This window comes from Verticillium dahliae, genomic scaffold (genome assembly GCF_000150675.1).
Source record: "Verticillium dahliae VdLs.17 supercont1.4 genomic scaffold, whole genome shotgun sequence".
NCBI lineage: Eukaryota > Fungi > Ascomycota > Sordariomycetes > Glomerellales > Plectosphaerellaceae > Verticillium > Verticillium dahliae.
Window position 1 is genome coordinate 1,197,022 of NW_009276925.1, and position 16,928 is coordinate 1,213,949.

General features: G+C 58.0%; 6 protein-coding genes across 6 annotated transcripts; 3 read left to right on the forward strand and 3 right to left on the reverse strand.

Moving 5' to 3' along the window:
- Positions 1–1,615: 1,615 nt before the first annotated feature.
- Positions 1,616–2,722, forward strand: VDAG_02723 (uncharacterized protein; the record flags this gene model as incomplete). Its single annotated transcript, XM_009653376.1, has 2 exons — positions 1,616–1,768; positions 2,270–2,722. 2 exons carry the CDS (start codon positions 1,616–1,618, stop codon positions 2,720–2,722), a joined length of 606 nt encoding a protein of 201 aa, XP_009651671.1.
- Positions 2,723–4,377: 1,655 nt separating this feature from the next.
- Positions 4,378–5,608, forward strand: VDAG_02724 (uncharacterized protein; the record flags this gene model as incomplete). Its single annotated transcript, XM_009653377.1, has 4 exons — positions 4,378–4,533; positions 4,712–4,957; positions 5,076–5,405; positions 5,480–5,608. The coding sequence occupies 4 exons, from the start codon at positions 4,378–4,380 to the stop codon at positions 5,606–5,608; spliced, it is 861 nt and encodes a 286-aa protein (XP_009651672.1).
- A 2,921-nt stretch (positions 5,609–8,529) lies between these two features.
- Positions 8,530–9,576, reverse strand: VDAG_02725 (uncharacterized protein; the record flags this gene model as incomplete). Its single annotated transcript, XM_009653378.1, has 3 exons — positions 8,530–9,122; positions 9,191–9,293; positions 9,343–9,576. The coding sequence occupies 3 exons, from the start codon at positions 9,574–9,576 to the stop codon at positions 8,530–8,532; spliced, it is 930 nt and encodes a 309-aa protein (XP_009651673.1).
- A 588-nt stretch (positions 9,577–10,164) lies between these two features.
- VDAG_02726 (ribosome biogenesis protein Sqt1) lies at positions 10,165–11,667 on the reverse strand (the record flags this gene model as incomplete). The annotated part of the gene is made up of 1 exon (XM_009653379.1): positions 10,165–11,667. One exon carries the CDS (start codon positions 11,665–11,667, stop codon positions 10,165–10,167), a length of 1,503 nt encoding a protein of 500 aa, XP_009651674.1.
- Positions 11,668–12,424: 757 nt separating this feature from the next.
- On the reverse strand, positions 12,425–15,681 carry VDAG_02727 (glycine dehydrogenase; the record flags this gene model as incomplete). Its single annotated transcript, XM_009653380.1, has 2 exons — positions 12,425–12,507; positions 12,558–15,681. The coding sequence occupies 2 exons, from the start codon at positions 15,679–15,681 to the stop codon at positions 12,425–12,427; spliced, it is 3,207 nt and encodes a 1,068-aa protein (XP_009651675.1).
- An 813-nt stretch (positions 15,682–16,494) lies between these two features.
- On the forward strand, positions 16,495–16,760 carry VDAG_02728 (uncharacterized protein; the record flags this gene model as incomplete). Its single annotated transcript, XM_009653381.1, has 3 exons — positions 16,495–16,507; positions 16,565–16,666; positions 16,723–16,760. The coding sequence occupies 3 exons, from the start codon at positions 16,495–16,497 to the stop codon at positions 16,758–16,760; spliced, it is 153 nt and encodes a 50-aa protein (XP_009651676.1).
- Positions 16,761–16,928: the final 168 nt, after the last annotated feature.

Sequence of the window (16,928 nt, forward strand, 5' to 3'; positions counted from 1 at the left end):
TGAGGGGCTTCCACCCCCTGGAGCCCTGGGGCCTTGGAACCCTCTGTGCTGAAGGCTAGCGCTAGTTCGCCGGTTACTTCTGGTGGCGCGACGCCCTGACGTATCCCACGTATCATGCCAGTACTGCCACACAGACATTGTCATGTACACTTCCCGCCGTCTGCCTGCTCTCCTTCTCGGCAGTGGCAGGCCAGGACGTGGCGAGAAGCAACGCAGTTCAGCTTGGTCGCTTCCGGCCGTGATAGTGAAGTCTCGCCAAGTCGAGATCGATGCGGGTTGACCTTCTGGGCCGCGGCCTGCAAGTGGCGAATGATGAATAGGAAACAATAGATAACCAATTCCGCCTCCTGCGTATCGCTTAATCTGAGCCTGACGGTGGTCGGCCCAGCGCCGTTCCATGTCGACCTTTGACGGCGTGCCTTCCTTGGGGTGCCTGCCTTGAGTACCTTACCTACCTAGGTAGGGTACTGTACCTGTACAATGGAGGACCCTGTCCTGGCACATTCGTACGGAATCTCGATGGACTCGTCAGGAAAAGATTTGATCAGCGCAGATCAGTGATGGGAGCCCACCACCTCCTCTCCTCTGGTGGCACAGGAACACCAAGAGACCCAGACTGCTGGGTGCACAACCAAGACAACGGACAGCTCGGAGAGCCGGAGAGGATCAGGGCCAAGAGACGGTCTGTCCGAGCATCCGTAATGAACGGCCCACTCCGTTCGGCGTAGCAGCAGTGCGCACAAAGCAGACCAGGAAAGCACGTTCAAAGACTCCTTTGAAAGCAAGCGAAACCTACACGAAAAAGCGGCGGCAAAAGCAGCAAAGACTTGGCAACTTTTAGCTCGGCACACCGGTGGCAGCCGCCTCTTTCGACCTTCCCCATGTTCCTGCATGGAAGATTGGATGCCCCTGGTCTAGCGGCAACCAACCCTGGACGGCCCCGATCGGGACTACGTTCACATCTTGGCGCCCTGTCGACGTTACGCTAACCTTAACGAGTAATGCGAGCCAAGCAGGAAGGCACTGCCCACCGCAATTTCCCCCGTCGAAGCTTCACGTGGTGAGGGCGTCCAAGCCGTTCCTTGTCTGCGTCTTGTCTGTTCTTTGACGAAACATGAACCAACTGACTCCATCGTCTGGTCGTCGAGCCACATTCTCTTTCCGGTCTTCGTTCAACGCCCTAAAACGAGCTCACATGCTTCTTTCTTCTTGTCACGTCACCGTGGGCGTCTTTGCCAAGCGCTCAATCTGCCTGTGGGGGCGCGGCAGCTGAAAGACTTGTCCCGTGTCCTGTCACCCATATGCCCTATGCTCTTTTGCCCTTTACCCTTTGCCTTTGGCCCTCAGGTTTCCCTGAAGCGAGGCGGCGCTACACCTCCAGCCGAACCACCAGCCATCTTGTGCGAGCTCACCTTGGCCCGCCTCGCCGGCCTCATCGCTACCTGCCTGCTAGTGCCCTTCCTGCCGCACCAGCTCGCGGACCTTCCGGTCGATCATCTCTGCCGAAGCGACCATGACAGGGTCCACTCGCGCCATGGTGTTGAGAATATCCCAGCATCGATAACGGCCGGCCAACAACGAGCCCGGCAGATTGACATGTTCGTACCTAGGCAACATGGTTCTAGATGCGGCTGAAGGAGTAGCTACTGCCATGCTACTTGTCTCTGCGAGCTTTGATTCCTCGGACGGCAACACACGGCTGAGGGCACCCCTTCGCCGAACGAATGGCTTCTCTGGCCGTATTTCGTATTTCGCCGAGCACAAGCAGGTATGCATTAGTATTGCGAAATGGGCAGTGGCGTCGTGGCAGGACTCGCCAGCTTTACGGCCTGGATTCAGCGAACCGAATCGACTTTGTGCCTGAAGCTGAAGCTGCAGCCAGCGTCAACGGCGCTGCCCGCGTCAGTCGAATCGATCATGATATGATCAATGTTGCATGGCATCGGTTGCGCCTCTCCAGACAGCAAGCACAATCATTTCACGGCGACGCGAGCACAACAACACGCCGAACAATGCAGCACAGCATGTCCGTCCAGCCTGTCAGCCATGCATTCTTACCTGCACAATCTATTGAACCCTGATTGGCGCCAGATGCCTCTTTTTGGCCGTCTTCGCCTGTCTTGCGCATATGTCGTCGGTGGGTTGTGGTTGCGATATTTCGTTGAGAAGTCGTCTGAAAGGGTGGGCGGCTCAAATCTCCTACTGGCTGGCCGTATCTCACCGTTCACTGCTCACTGCGTCGGGCATCTGGACTCTGGCGACATGGTAGCAATCAGCATCTGAACCGCAGGTGGCACCGTATCTCTGCGTGCCTACTGGCGGCCAGGCCAATGCAGCCTACGGTGTTATGCTTCTCTGGGGCCACACTCGCATCTCCTGGACCGAGGGCAGCATGGAACTCTTCTGCAGCATGATGATTATTGCTTCGTGCTGCGTTTGTCGCAGGTGCACTCGACGGGTTGATAGGGCTGCTTTTCAGCTGAGCACAACAGCCACGGCCCGTTCTGATTCAGATAGGACCAACATCCCGAAGACCCTGAACGCCACCAATTGTTGCGTGGGGGGCCAACTGCTTGTCGACGACGAAGGTGCCGTTGTATCTCAGGCGGCTGGCCGCCCCTGGTGCTGGTGGCGGACGGTCATTGAGCCAGGGCAAACACACCCTGGTTGTCTACTGTATCTTCCGACTCAGTCTCGTCCCGTCTCTTCCTCAAACTATTGACACGGGAGGCTAGGCACACTCAATTCGGGTCGATCAGGGACCTTTTGATAATCACAAAAGAAGAGAGGGCTGGCAACTCTGGATCAACCCCCGCTCGCCACCTATTCTTACCACCCCACCTCTTCGTTTCTTCTCCTCACCACGTCAACCTGCAGCAGCCTCGCATTGGCACGAACGACAACCCGCTACCTGTGATCCAATCGAGCTCTCCTCACCGGAAAGCCGTTCTGCCTGGCGCGCCACGCCCGACGTGAGACATTGGGCGGTGGGCGGTGGGCGGTAGGCACCGCATGCGGCCCCGAATGTGTCAAGCCAAGCGAAGTATGCCGGCGGGTGAGCGGTTCCGCCTGCAAGGTTGCTGGCTGCGCCTTCTTGACAACGCCGCGAGAATCACAAGCTGCCTGTCGCTATCGCCATCTGCATCGCAACACGTCGGCTCGCCGGTTGATGCTCCATTATGCCTTGACTTGTCACATCATCTCGTATTGCGCACTGCACCTGTTCGCGACGCGGCAGGGACAACCCCGGCCCTTGACCATCGCCCGAAGGTTGGCCGGCTTCAGGTAGCGCTGCGCACCGGCGCCGGCGGTCTGTTGGCGTGCGCTGCCGAGCTGATCGTCAGGGCCGAGTACAAACAGACGACGCTCGAGCGGGGAGTGAGGTACCAAGCACAGCAAAGAAAGGCGAAGGCTGCCAAGAGAGGGCGCACTTGGCAGCTGAGGACGTGATGCTTCCTGGTTCAGGCCTGGCTCCAATTGACACGTGATGCAGACTCGGAACTGAGAAGAATGAAGAAACACCGCGCCTTTGTTGTCTGTGTACTTGGGCCCAGAGCATCAAATCAACGGAACGCAATGGTTCGCTGTCGATACCGTGGAAGCGTCGTCTTCATGCCCAGCTGCTCCACAGGACGTGTTCCGTAGCACCTGCGCCTTAACCCTCGTGTTACCAGGGTGTCCGCAGTAGGATGAGGTGATTTGTTGCGTGTGTAGACCAAGCAGACTGCATTTTGACAGCATTTTTCGTATCATGCGTGACAATGTGTTCCCTTTGCTTTCTCTGGTTGGCACGTTCAGGTTCTGCGTTCTGTGATTGTTAGGTGGACGGTGAACCACGACTACATGAGACTTGGTCAAGGATTGTCGTTCATGGAACCAGGAGTAAGGTTCATTCAAGTCCGAAACAGCGGCCGAATAAGCTCGTTACCATCTCTAAACATCATGCGAAAGCAAGCAGGGGCATAAGCGTCCATGTCTTCTATGGCCTTTCGAATGCCGTACAAGACACACAGAAGCCGTTCTCCCCTCTCACCGCGTGGCCTAAGATTTTGAATCTGTCTGGTGATCTTCGCATCCCTCTCACAGGTGGCGGGTGTAATTCTGCAGTAGTGGACATGGTACTGCTGGTGCCACTTCTGTGGTCCCGCTCCCATCACCGTATTTCGTTACTGTCGTGTCGATCGTCCATGGAAGATCTGCCTGACCATTGCCGTTTGGCTGGTCATGGGTGATAATTGCGCGAGCCGTTGGATACAAGGTAATGTTTGCATAGGTATTGCCTTTGGATGATACAGGTTCATCTCATCTTGAGGCAGATCTAAAGCTTGTACTGGCTTGCCTTGTGAATAGCCTCAGTTTTGCCTCGCTCTGGACATCATGTTTGCGTCGACCCAGCATGCTGGCCTCATTGCCCTCGTAGCATGTCTCGCCCTATCGTCAACGCACATTACCGCTGCGCAAACCGAAGATGAGGATCTCGGGACCGCATTGTCATCGCAGAAGAACCTGTCGAAATTTTATGGGCTGATTAAGGTATGCGGCAGAAATCGCAGTTTGCGATAAGTTCATATGCCTCCCTCACATCTCTGACACTAAAATACCTTCAGGAATATCCTAATGTCCCTCCTCAAACTGCCGAACCAGGATGGCGTGACGGCAAGTTATCAAGCCGTCTTAAGCCCCTTCTCTCGGCTTTCCGCTGACGTGAAAGATTGTCGCCCCCTCGAATGCCGCATTCGAGAACATCCCGGGCACATCTCTCTACGGCATCTGGGATCCAAAGAACGCCTCGATGACAGTGCCGATCCTTGAGTACCATCTCCTCAAGGGCATCGTCGACACCGAGGACCTCGCGCCAGGGCCTTCCATCTCTGCAGCCACGCTCCTCACTTCGCCGACCTGGACCAACGTCTCGGCCGGCCAGAACGTCGTCCTGGCTCGGCAGCCTGGCGACGTCGTAGTCTTCACCTCGGCCCAGGGCTCCCGCACAACACGCACGCGCGGCGATAGATATCTATAATATATATATATATATAGATCTCTATATATATGCCTTTGCCGGCGGCCTCATCCAGGTGGTCGACAACCTCCTCATCCCGCCGACGCCGCTCAGCGAGACGCTGCAGACCTTTGGCCTCGACGCCCTCGGCGCCGACGCGTTGCGCGACCTGGTGCGCTACCACGTCGTCCGCGGCCGGGGGGCCGCCTCAGCGACGCTGACGAACGGGACGCGCCTCGCTGCCGCCGAGGGCAGCGACGTCAGCGTGCGCAGGGCCGGGAACAACCTGTTCGTCAACTCGGCGCAGGTCGTGCAGCCGGACATCCTCATGGCGAACGGCGTGGTCCACGTCCTTGACAACGTGCTCAACCCGCGGGCGGCGGCGGCGGTGCCGGACCCGGATTCGGTGAGCCAGGCGCCGGTGTGGTCGGCGGGCGGAGACGGTCAGGGGACGCCGTTCACGAGCGCGATCCCATGCAGCGAGGACTGTCCTGCGACGACAGCCGGGGCGGGCTCCGAGGGTGCTGGGCGGAGCACGGCGAGGCGCACGACTACGGATGGGGTGAGCGGGCCGACGGCGAGTCCGGATGCTGCGGGCAGGGGGTTTGAGGCTGGAACGGGTTTGCGGGCTGCAGCTGGGTTTGCTGTTGTTCCGATGTTGGGGTTGTAGACGGACGGAACCGTGAAAGACTCATGGACCGGATACAGGCTGCGCATGCCATTGATCTGGTTATGAGGTAAGGTTGGTGGATTGGAAGGTAAGTCTTCAAGACATCACACTACATGTAGCTCAGGAGAAGATGGAGGTTGCTGATGAATTACAATGAAGCACATCCACGGCTCGAGTTCAGATGTGATGCGTTCCTCTGTTAACGTATAGCTTTCACCAATGCTATCACTCTAGTGCTAAACTCGCGCAAGACCTGACTCTTCCTTTACCTGAGCTTCCTGGCCGATCATTCGAGTCAGAGTCTCCGACGAGGTCATCGCGTATAGCTGATGGGCATGAATGACTGACCACACCCCCTATTTTTCTTTTAAAGCTGGATCGTGTAAGCCTTCAAACGGGCTGATTGACAGCGATGCTTCCAAGGATATATACCAAGACTTTTGACGGAACATCTCGATGAAGAAAACTTGGATGTAGAAATTTGAATTTCAAGCTGTCCGTCATGGGCGAAAATATTTGCCAGGCGCTTCCAGAGCCGTGACTGTCAGGGAGTTGGGGGTGGGTTTGGTGGCGGCTCGGGCCTTGGTGGCGGACGAGGATGAGGTGGCGGAGTCGGAGGCCACGGCGGGACTGGAAGTCCCATGTTTGAACAGAAACAGGACTGTTATGTGTTGTTGGGTGAGTGTTTGATCGTGCTCATGTGCGATATTCGTGCGATTCTTGGACGACTTCCTTGAGGCACATGGTACTCTGTTGTGGGATTCCCAACGAGTTTCTTGCGTCCATTTTGTCTTTTTTTTACTACTGCAACGGCCTTGTCAAGGGGTACGGAACAGCATGTCGTTGGATTGACGGGCTGCTTCGTGTGACGTCGTACACAGTAGTGTTGGGCTCTGCGTAGTATGATTGCGCTGGCAATGCAGTGGTCGGGCCATGTCATGTTGGAGGCTCGCAAAGACGGTACACACCTATAGTAACACCTCATGGATATACCCCAACGTGCTTCCCTTGCGCCGAGTGCTTTGTCCTGTATCCTGGGTCTCCTTGGCCGGGTCACGAGATGAACCAGCTATCGCCACCAGAGGATCTACCAGGTGACCCGGATATTGGTCTATTTCCAAAAACGCCGTTGGCCTTATTACCGTGTGACCAGACCTTCTAGCTGTAGGGGCATTCTGCAGCCTATTAGACCTGACGCTGTTCGTCGAGATCTGCTGTAAGCTCTACACGCTGTACAGCAAACGTGTAAACCCGAGGAGGAGGAGGATGGGCTCGCATCATCACCGGCCGCCAGCCGCGTCGACACCCCTTCAACCCGGCGGGGACATGGTCTTGCCGCGCTGCCGCGCTTCCGATCGACGAAGCAAAGTGAAGGTCGGCCCACCATCGATAACAAGGTTTCCGTTGGTGTGGCACACCCGTGCCTTCGTTGTGGAGGGCGTCAAGTTTGAGCCTCCAGATTGGGCCACGTGAGAGGCGTCTTTTGTGTTCGCAATCTGCAGGACCTTGGTTTCACGTCAGCTTAGGGTCCAACACGGTACAGGTTCTCGACGATCGCTCTACCTTGTGAGCAGCAACCTGCCATGCCAGACCGTGAGAGCGCCACCGCAAGGAGCCGGCCCCGAGTCTGGTTGGCGAGAAACAAGATGAGGGGGCCGATCACGAGAAAGCACTCATGACAGCTGCATTGGTGAAACACCAACCAAGTTGTCGGGTTCCTGGACGGTGTCATTGGTAGGCACGTGTTCCTTCGAGTCGAGAAAGTGGCCTCATCACCATGCGGCCAGTCGGCTTCCATGGCAAATCCTCCCACCATCCGACCAACCAGACTGCCCTTCTATAGCACCAGCAGCTCTGCAGACCACGAGACGACTCCGTTTCTCCGCTCTTGCGCTGCCCAAGCTCACCAGAATACAACGTGCCAGTATCCGGCATGCGTGTCGGCATGCGTGTGAATGGGTCGGTTGCGGATGATACCAAGCGGTTGCCCTTCGATGTGTTGGCCGTGTTGATGCGAGCTGCCCAACATATGCTCGGCATCTGGAGTTGAATGGATATCATATGATAAAGAGGGCCAGCCGAGACTTCAGGCCAGATGTCTCCTCGGGCCATCGAGCGGGGGTTCTGCGAGGAAACTACTTGGCGCTTTGCCTTGTCAACCTCGAGAGGAGGAGGCCTCTCATTGTGCCATCGGAGTGAGGGAAATCGTGCAGGGCAACCCCGAACGCCACAGGACTTTTCCAGAGACGTGCCGCTCTCGATTGTGGGCATCGCCAAGTATGAGATAGTTGGTTTTCACGAAGTAGCATGAACCACGATGCCAATTCGAGCAAGCCTCTCAGCTGCATTGTAGTTTACCCTTACATGAAGACCTGAAGGAACATTGTCCTGCAGTCAGATGCAAACTGCGCAAGCAGCGAACGCAATACGAGTCTTGGCCATGACTCCTGTTCGCTGCCTAGCTGACGGCGGTGCTGCTGCCCATCCTTGCGCTTCGCTACCTTATAATTCTCCTTTGAACTGCCTATTCGTCTGTCGTCGATCTTGACCAGGATCCTATGCTGGCTCACGTAGCCAGCTTCTGAGAGCGTTGCAAATGATCACTTTCAAGGTGTGTTGACGACCTGAGCATAGCCAGGCGCACAGCTTCAAAGATGGTATCATTCTCAGGGTCTTTGGTTGTCTGATCCTCCGGATGTTTACATGTTTGCGCGCAAGATAGCCAACACGGATTCTATCCGTCTTGTCCTTCACCCTGTTGCCAAGTCCCATACCTTTTTCAATCGCCAAAATGGCTTTGGGACCTCGTCAGCAGAAGCCCCCAGCATCCCGCGTGTCTGACTTCATCATTTCAACGTCTCTAATGCCGAGAACGACGGTCTCGACTGCGACTGCGGCTCCTGGACCTGTCATCGTAGGAATCGCGGCTGGGGCTTCTCCGTCGGTTATCTCTCCTGTTGCGACCGCCGCCGCCGCCACCACCACCACTACCACCCCCTCCATGACGTCTTGGTTGCGTTCTCGACGGTGATCTTGATCTCGAAGGCGTGTGCGACCGAGAGCGACTCCTGTAGCGACTGCCACCCCGTCCCCTGCCAGCATTCGCTGCCGGCGAGCGCGACGGCGAGCGTGAGGCAGATCGGGGACGGTATGTATCCGAATTGGGTCCGAAGCGGCTCGAGGGACCGTTGGGGCCGCCACCACGCCCACCACCACCGCCCAATGAGCCACCGCGGCCGCCACCCCCCCGAGGGCCCGGGTGTGGGTTCCTTGGATCTATGCCGGCACCTCGGCGAGCTAGAGGTGGTGCGGGAGAGAGTTTGCGGCGCGGCAGGACGATGGAGACGTTGATGACAGCGCCGTCGAGCTGGGCCTCGTGCATGTTGGCAATGGCATCTTCGGCGTCGGCCTCGTCATCGTATAGAATATAGGCTGTGCCGCGATTGGTGCCCACTGAAGAAGAGGACGACGGGTTAGTACTGCGCCCAGTGTGGGTAGGGGCTCTGGGGTCGACGACTTACTTCTGTTGATGGGTAGATCGAGATCCTTCACGTGGCCGAACTGGCCGAAGATCTCGTAGAGGTGGTCTTCGTTGACATTTTTGGTTAGACGCTCGACGACAATCTACCCTCGTGTCAGCTCCCTCGCGCATGGGAAACCTTGCGCTACCCACCTTTGTGCTCTTGACGGGTGTTGGGCTGCGCCCGCGACTGTCGCCTCGTCGCACGGGGCTTCGCGAGCGCGTCTCACTCCTGTACCTGCCGTTTCGACGGGGCTCTGGTGATCGGGAGCGCGAACGCGAGCGCGAGTCGGGATGCCGGCGACGGTTGCGAGAGTAGTCGGAGGCGGGCGTTGGAGAGCGAGTGGGTGCCCGGTCAAGGTCTCGCGACATGGAACGGGTTGCCATGATGCAGGCAACAACAGGATCTGATTGAACGTTGAGATTGGTGGTGAAGCTGGAGATGGGGATTGAATGGGGTTCAGTGGTGGAAAGGGAGGTGTTGGGGCTCGAGGCGAAGGGTGAGTCGAGGTTGTTGGTTCAGTGTGGAATTACGTCGTTTGTCGCATGGATTTTCTGGGGAAGGCAAGGCTGGCAAGCAAGCACGAGAGCTCCTGGCGACGCGACCGGGTAGCGCCTGCCGGACGCCAATGCGAGGTCATGTGACGGGTCTACCGGGGTTGCTCGGTGTGCTCGGTGAGCATCATATCCGCGACGAGCTTTGGCGAACAATTTCATGATGCTTGACCTCCTTAGTCTGCTCCAGTCAGAGATAGAAAGACGATAGTCTTAAGCTTTAGAGTCTTTAATGCTAGAAATCACAAGGTCAGCCTCGATGCACGTCGCTAGGACCGGTGGGCATGGAGTATTACAAGGGGCCAGAATAGACAAGAACACAGTCGTTGATTCTCGGTTCTATTCGCAGAATACCATCATAGCCTCCCTTTTTCTCTATCCTCATTACGGCATCATACATCCTCTGGGCGTGGTGCCAGTTCACGCCTCGAAAACCAGCACAACACCATCATCGCCCGCCGTAATGACCCGCTCGCCCGTCGCGCCCTGCACGAAGCCGAGGACGCCACCGCCCTCGCCGTCGCCAAGGTGACCCTTCCACTCCTTGACGAGGCCGCTGTTGGCGGCGCCCGCGGCGCCGGGGTTGGCCGCGCCGCCGCGCAGGTCCCACCGCCGCACGACGCCGTCCATGCCGCAGCTCGTCAGCAGCCACGTGCCCTTGACGAACTCGACCTTGACGACGCTAAAGTCCTCGTGGGCGCCGACGAGGTTCTTGCGGACGGCGAATCGCCGCGTCGCGTCAAAGACGACGATGCTGCCGTCGACGCTGCCGGCCGCGAGCAGCGTCGTCTGCTGGCCGGGCTGGCCGCCCGTCGGCTGCGTGAAGGAGAGCGTCTCGATGCTGTCGGCCTGCGTCTGGAGGCCCGCGAGGATCTGCCCGCCCGACGTCACGTCCTGCGACGCCGCGCCCTTGGCGCTCTTGCCCTTGCCGGCGCCCGCGTGGCCCTGGGCCGCAGCCGCGAGGCGCGGCAGCGAGACGATGCGGATCTGCCCGCCCGCGCCGCCGACGGCGAGGTACGCGCCGTTGGGCTCGACGGCGATCGAGTACAGGCCGCCCTCGACCTCGAAGCGCGAGTCGGCGCCCGTCAGCGACACGACCGTCTGGCCGTTGGCTTCGACGACGCCCTTGGACGCCGCGAGGCCCCACACGTCCCAGACGTAGAGAGACGAGTCTTCGGCGACCGTGGCGAGGAGGCTGCCGTCGGGTGTCCAGGCGCCGGCCGTGCAGGGTGCCGTGTGCAGCCAAAAGGTGTTGACGAGCTGCAGCGGGTTCTGTGCGTCCGAGGCGGGATCGATTGTGTACACCCAGACCGAGTTGTCCGACGCGCCGAGGGCGATGGTGTTGGGATAGTCGGAGGATGGACAGGGGGCGATCCAGTTGATCTCGGGCACCTCCTGGGCTTCGGCGAGGAACTTGAACGTCGCGTTGGGCGGGGCGACGGTCGCTGTGTAGGCCCGCAGCCGGCCATCGAGGCCGCCGCTGACGAGGAAGTCGCCGTTGGGGAGCGTAAAGGCGAGGGTGTTGATAGAGTCGGTATGGCCCTCGACGGCAAAGATGGCGTCGAGCTGCGTGCTCTCGCGAGGCTGCGCGCCGCTGTAGCTGGCGGGGAGAACGGGGCGCTCAGCGGCGGCGCTCGTGTCGACGACATAGCCCTTGCCTGGCGCATCATCGGCGTCACCTTCGGAGCCACCGGTGACAATCAGCGAAGGGTGGATGGGGTGTTGCGCAATAGCGAAGACCGAATCAGCGTGCTCGTCAAAGTAGGCAATCGAATCGTTCTGCAGTTGGATCTCTTCGTTGTCGGAATCCATCGCGACGTCGCCCTCGTCACCCGAGGGGACCTCCTCGCCGACCTCCTCGGCATCGAGCATGTCGTTGCCCTCATCGTGGATATCTTCGACATCTTCGCGGCGGGCAGCCATTTTTGCGATGGGTGAGATGCGTTCGTCGGAATAGGTATGGTGGGAGAGGAACCTGAAACTGGAAAAATGGGAAAGAGGCTCGCCTGGGTATCTGGGTATCTCTGAAATGCAGTTGACTGTGACAGGACCCCAACCAAGACTATGTAGTGAGCGCGAACAGAAGGGAAGCCCAGTTTGGTCGCACGCTTGATAAGCAGCTTGTGAAGGCTTGATCGATAATCGAGCTTCGAATTTTCTCGACTGGATGGCGGGGTGGCGGGGTAAAAATTGCCCCGCCACCAGACTGCGCGCTCTCGGTCAACCGAGTCATTCGGTGAGACAGCTGCCCATTTTCACCTCTCCCATCACCTTCAGATAGCAACAACCCCATGGACCACCAAGGGGGTAAAAACACCGTATGCTTCTTTATTGAACCCTCAGTCATTCGACACCACTGTCTAGAAGTAAACCGCGGATCACATTTCCACGTCTATCGCCAGGGGCCGCCCGGTGCCGAAGCGCAACCTCCCTGGCATCATTGGTATAAAGTCATTTGTTTCCGTCCCTCGCTATCCTGCCTGTTGAAAAACACCCGTGGTACTACTTCTGTCATCCTGTATTTCTCGTCTAGATTCCAGGTTGAACCGCTGAACCCGCTTTGTAATGTTAAAAATTTCTGAACCCTCCTTACGCCTTGCGGCCGAAATGTTGAATGTTTCCGACGCATTGAATCCATGCACGCTGATTATATGGTATGGTACAGGTGTTAAGCCCACTTTTACGCCTGTACGCCAAATGACTGCTCGCCCGTCGTGTCTGCGACGGGTGGGCAAGTGCAGAAGAGGTTCGTGTCACCAAAGGCTGTGAGTTTGTTAGCAGTCTGAGTAGACAAGTTGACAGGTTGAACTCACCATCATCGACACGCGCAACGCTGGGCCAGAACTTCTTCTCCTTGAGCCACGGCAGGGGGTACGCCGCCTGCTCACGCGAGTAGGGCCGCTCCCACTTGCCGTTGTCACCCAGGATCACGTCTGCCTGAGGGTGAGGCGCCATCTTCAGCACATTACCCTCGCGCGGCTGCTTGCCCTCCTCAATCTCGCGGATCTCGGCGCGAATCGAGATCAACGCATCGACGAACCTGTCCAGCTCCTCCTTGCTCTCGCTCTCCGTGGGTTCGATCATGAGCGTATTAGCCACAGGCCAGGACATGGTGGGCGAGTGGAATCCGTAGTCCTGAAGACGCTTGGCAATATCGATAACCTCGATACCCGCCGTCTTGCTGAAGGGACGGGCGTCGAGGATAAACTCGTGCGCGCAGCGGCCACCTTCGTTAGTATAAAGGATCTTGTAGTAAGGCTTGAGGCGGGCGAGGAGGTAGTTGGCATTCAGAATGGCCATCTTGGTGGCGAGAGCAAGGCCACGGTTGCCCATGAGGGAGTTGTAAGCCCAAGGAATGGGCAGGATACCAGCGCTTCCGTAAGGGGCGCTGCTGATCATGGCCTCCTTGTCGTCGGGGTGACGACCGGGCAGGTAGGGAGCCAGATGCTTCTTCACGCAGATGGGGCCAACGCCAGGACCACCTCCACCGTGGGGGATGCAGAACGTCTTGTGCAGATTCAGGTGGCAGACGTCAGCGCCGATCTCGCCGGGCGAGCAGAGGCCGATCTGGGCGTTCATGTTCGCACCGTCCATGTAAACCTGGCCGCCGTGCTCGTACACAATGTTGCAGACCTGCTTGATGTTCGGCTCAAACACACCGTAGGTGCTAGGGTACGTGACCATGATGGCGCCCAGCTCGGCAGCATGCTTCTTGCACTTCGCCTCGAGATCCGCAATATCCAAGTTGCCCGTCAGGTTGTCGCACTCGATAGGGACGACGCGCATGCCGGCCATGGCGGCAGACGCAGGGTTGGTGCCGTGGGCAGACTTGGGAATCAGGCAGATGTCGCGCTTGGTACCCGGCTGCTGCTCATGGTACCTGCGGATGGCGCGCAGACCGGCAAACTCACCCTGCGCTCCCGAGTTGGGTTGCAGAGTGGTTGCGTCCATGGCGGTGATGCCGGACAGCTGGTCCTCAAGCTGCTTGATGAACTCGAGGTAGGCAGGGGTGTGCTTGGGGTCGACGAAAGGGTGGGGGTTGGAGAAAGTGTCCTTGGAAATCAGGGACATCTCAGTCGCACCGTTGAGCTTCATGGTGCAGGATCCCAGGGGGATCATGGAGTGGACGAGCGAAAGATCCTTCGACTGAAGGTGGTAGATGTAACGGAGGATCTCCGTCTCGCTCCTGTGCGTGTTGAAAACAGGGTGCGTAAGGTACTCCGACTGTCTCTTGAAAGTGTCAGGCAGCGTGCTGTGCACATCGACGCCCTCCTTGCGAAGGACCTCAATGGCAGCATCGCCGGCCGTGTTGGGATCTCCACCAGTGGCCGCAGCGAAGGTAATGGCAAGCCTCTGGAACGCCTGCGCATCCGTGGCCTCGCCGATGCTGACCCCGAGGTCGCCGCTGCCAAGCTTACGGAAGTGAAGACCAAGTTGCTCACCCTTCTCGACGATGTTCTCGGCGAGCGTGTCGCCAGCCTTGAGAATGACCGTGTCGAAGAGGACCTTGCCATCGGGAGAGTTGCGAGGCTCCTCCGTCGTGATGCCAAACTGCTTCGCAAGCGCCTGAACGCCGCGTGCGCGGGCGACGACCTGGTTGGCAATCTGCTTGAGGCCCTCGGGGCCATGGTAAATGGCATAGAGGGCGCTCATGTTGGCGAGCAGCGCCTGGGCTGTGCACACGTTGCTCGTGGCCTTCTCTCGCCTGATGTGCTGCTCACGAGTCTGGAGAGACAGGCGCATGGCATTCTTGCCCGTGCGATCGCGGGAGACACCAATGAGACGTCCGGGCATTCTGCGCTTGTGCGCGTCGGTAACAGAGAAGAAGGCAGCGTGGGGCCCACCAAAGCCAAGAGGAATGCCGAATCGCTGGGCAGTACCGAAGGCAATGTCGGCTCCCCACTCACCGGGGGGAGTGATGAGAGTCAGAGCCAGAAGGTCAGTGGCAACAGCCAAAAGAGCCTTCTGCGAGTGAACGACTTCGGAGAGAGCTTTGAAGTCCTCAACGTGACCCCTAGTGTCAGGATACTGAACCATGACACCAACAAGGTCGTCACCGAGAGCCTTGATACGCTCATGCGCATCAGGAGATGTAACATCCATAGTCTCGATCTTGATACCGAATCCCTGGCTTCGGCCCTGCAGGACAGAGAGCGTCTGGGGATGAATCTGGTGGGATACGACGTATGTCTTGCCAGCCCTCTTGGCACGAGAGGTTGTGAGAGCGTTCATGGACAGAGTCATGGCCTCGGCGGCTGCCGTACCCTCGTCCAGAAGACTAGCGTTGGAGATGGGGAGAGCGGTCAGGTCGGAGACCATGGTCTGGAAGTTGAGAAGAGACTCGAGGCGGCCCTGGCTGATCTCGGGCTGGTAGGGCGTATAGCTGGTGTACCAAGCCGGGTTCTCCAGAACATTGGTCTGGATGACCTGGGGCGTGATGGTGGGGTAATAACCAGCACCGATCAAGGGGGCCGCGTACTGCTCGGTGGTCTTGAGCATCTTTGCGATGGAGGCAATGTCGCTCTCGAGGAGGGGCTCGCCATTGGGGAGGAAGCTCGCCCTTTCCGACAAGATGTCTGCTGGAATGACCTCGGCAATGAACTCGTCAATGGTCTTGACTGGCGGATCCAGCGCCTTGAGCATCTGCTGGGCATCGTGAATGTCGGGGCCAATGTGGCGGGGGATGAAGGTGTGGATTTCATTGAGTGGCTCGAGCGACGCGTCCGTGTTGTCCTTGGCGTAAGGCGTCAAGGCCGACGACGTCGCGCTGAAGGCGCGAATGCCAATAGGCAAGGACGCTGCCGTCGCAGGGCGAGCGCAGAGGCTGGCGACACGTGCAGAGGATGCTGGCGATGCCCGGGTCAGGCCACTGGTGAACCTCGGCGATGCCACCCGCAGGCGCAGATGGCGGGGGAGGGGCAGTCTGGTAGAAGCCATTGCGAGCGAGATTGAGGCTCGGTTTGGGTTCAATTGACGGCCAAGAGGGTATACTGGAGGTGATCGAGGAGGAGATGGAGGGAGGTGTCGTGGGGAAGATTCCTCGGCACGAGGGGTGAAGAGGGTCTTGAAGGAGCCGGTCCGGTCAAGTGGAGGGTGCGGGTATGATTAGCGACTCATGCCCTCCTAGACGTTGCCACCGACCAACAATGATCCGGGGTGCGATTTTGATGCGCCTCGAATCTGGAGATAAAGGGATCAAGAACAAGAGGGTCAAGATCTAGGAGCAGGCAGAGAAGAATTTGCCCAAATGATAATGTCGGTGAGAAGGATCAAGTCATGCACGCTCTTGCCCTTGCCCACGATATTTCTTGACCTGGGGCAATGGTGACCATGGCTATCAATGACTGGCACTTGCCCCGGACAACGGGTCACCGTCACCGTGCTCGGCTCGACACGGGTCAGGAGTGCGACGAAAAGTCGACCGGTCCATCCACAATTATCTTATCGTTACCCAACAAGAACTTCTGATACGCCGGAATTTTCACTCATCCCTGATAAGGTCCCGGCTTCGGGCCATGCCCGGTCGGTAACTGTAGCCGAAGGCCGCTTCTTATCAGCGGGCTATTATTCGCTTACCTAAGGTAATGTATGATGCCCCCGGTCAGACGGTCAGGCACAGGGGGAGCTGAAGGTAGGTACCTAGAGGATCCTAAATTTTTGCGACGACATCATAGCTCGACGCGACGACGACCTGACTGAATCAACGCTCACACCAAACCTACCCAGTTTATCTCCCCAGAAACCAACATAATGTTCGGAGGATGTTAGTGCACACAGTGACCCTCTGTGTCACCGACGGATTGTTGCTGACAGCTAGCAGTCGCGCCCCCCCAGCTCTCCGAGGAGGAGATCAAGCAGATGGAGGCTGAGGCCAACTTCAACATCCAGCAGGTCCTTGTCTCGGCTGTCATGCTCTACCTCTGTATGTTTATCACGACAGTGTCGGGTCTTGACGCCAAGAAAGCTAACTCTCTCCAGCCCCTTTCGCCATTGACGCTGTCTCCAAGGTCTTCTAAAGCCATCACACCCATTGACTTCAAAACACGCCGGCATACCGAAACGCCCGAGGGTTTATAAGATTGGGGAAGCAGGAGGTCTAGATGTACACGCAGTGACAGTGAGTACTAGGCTGTGAAATGGGACGATACCCTGTTGTACATTATTTTGTACCATAATCAAGCACG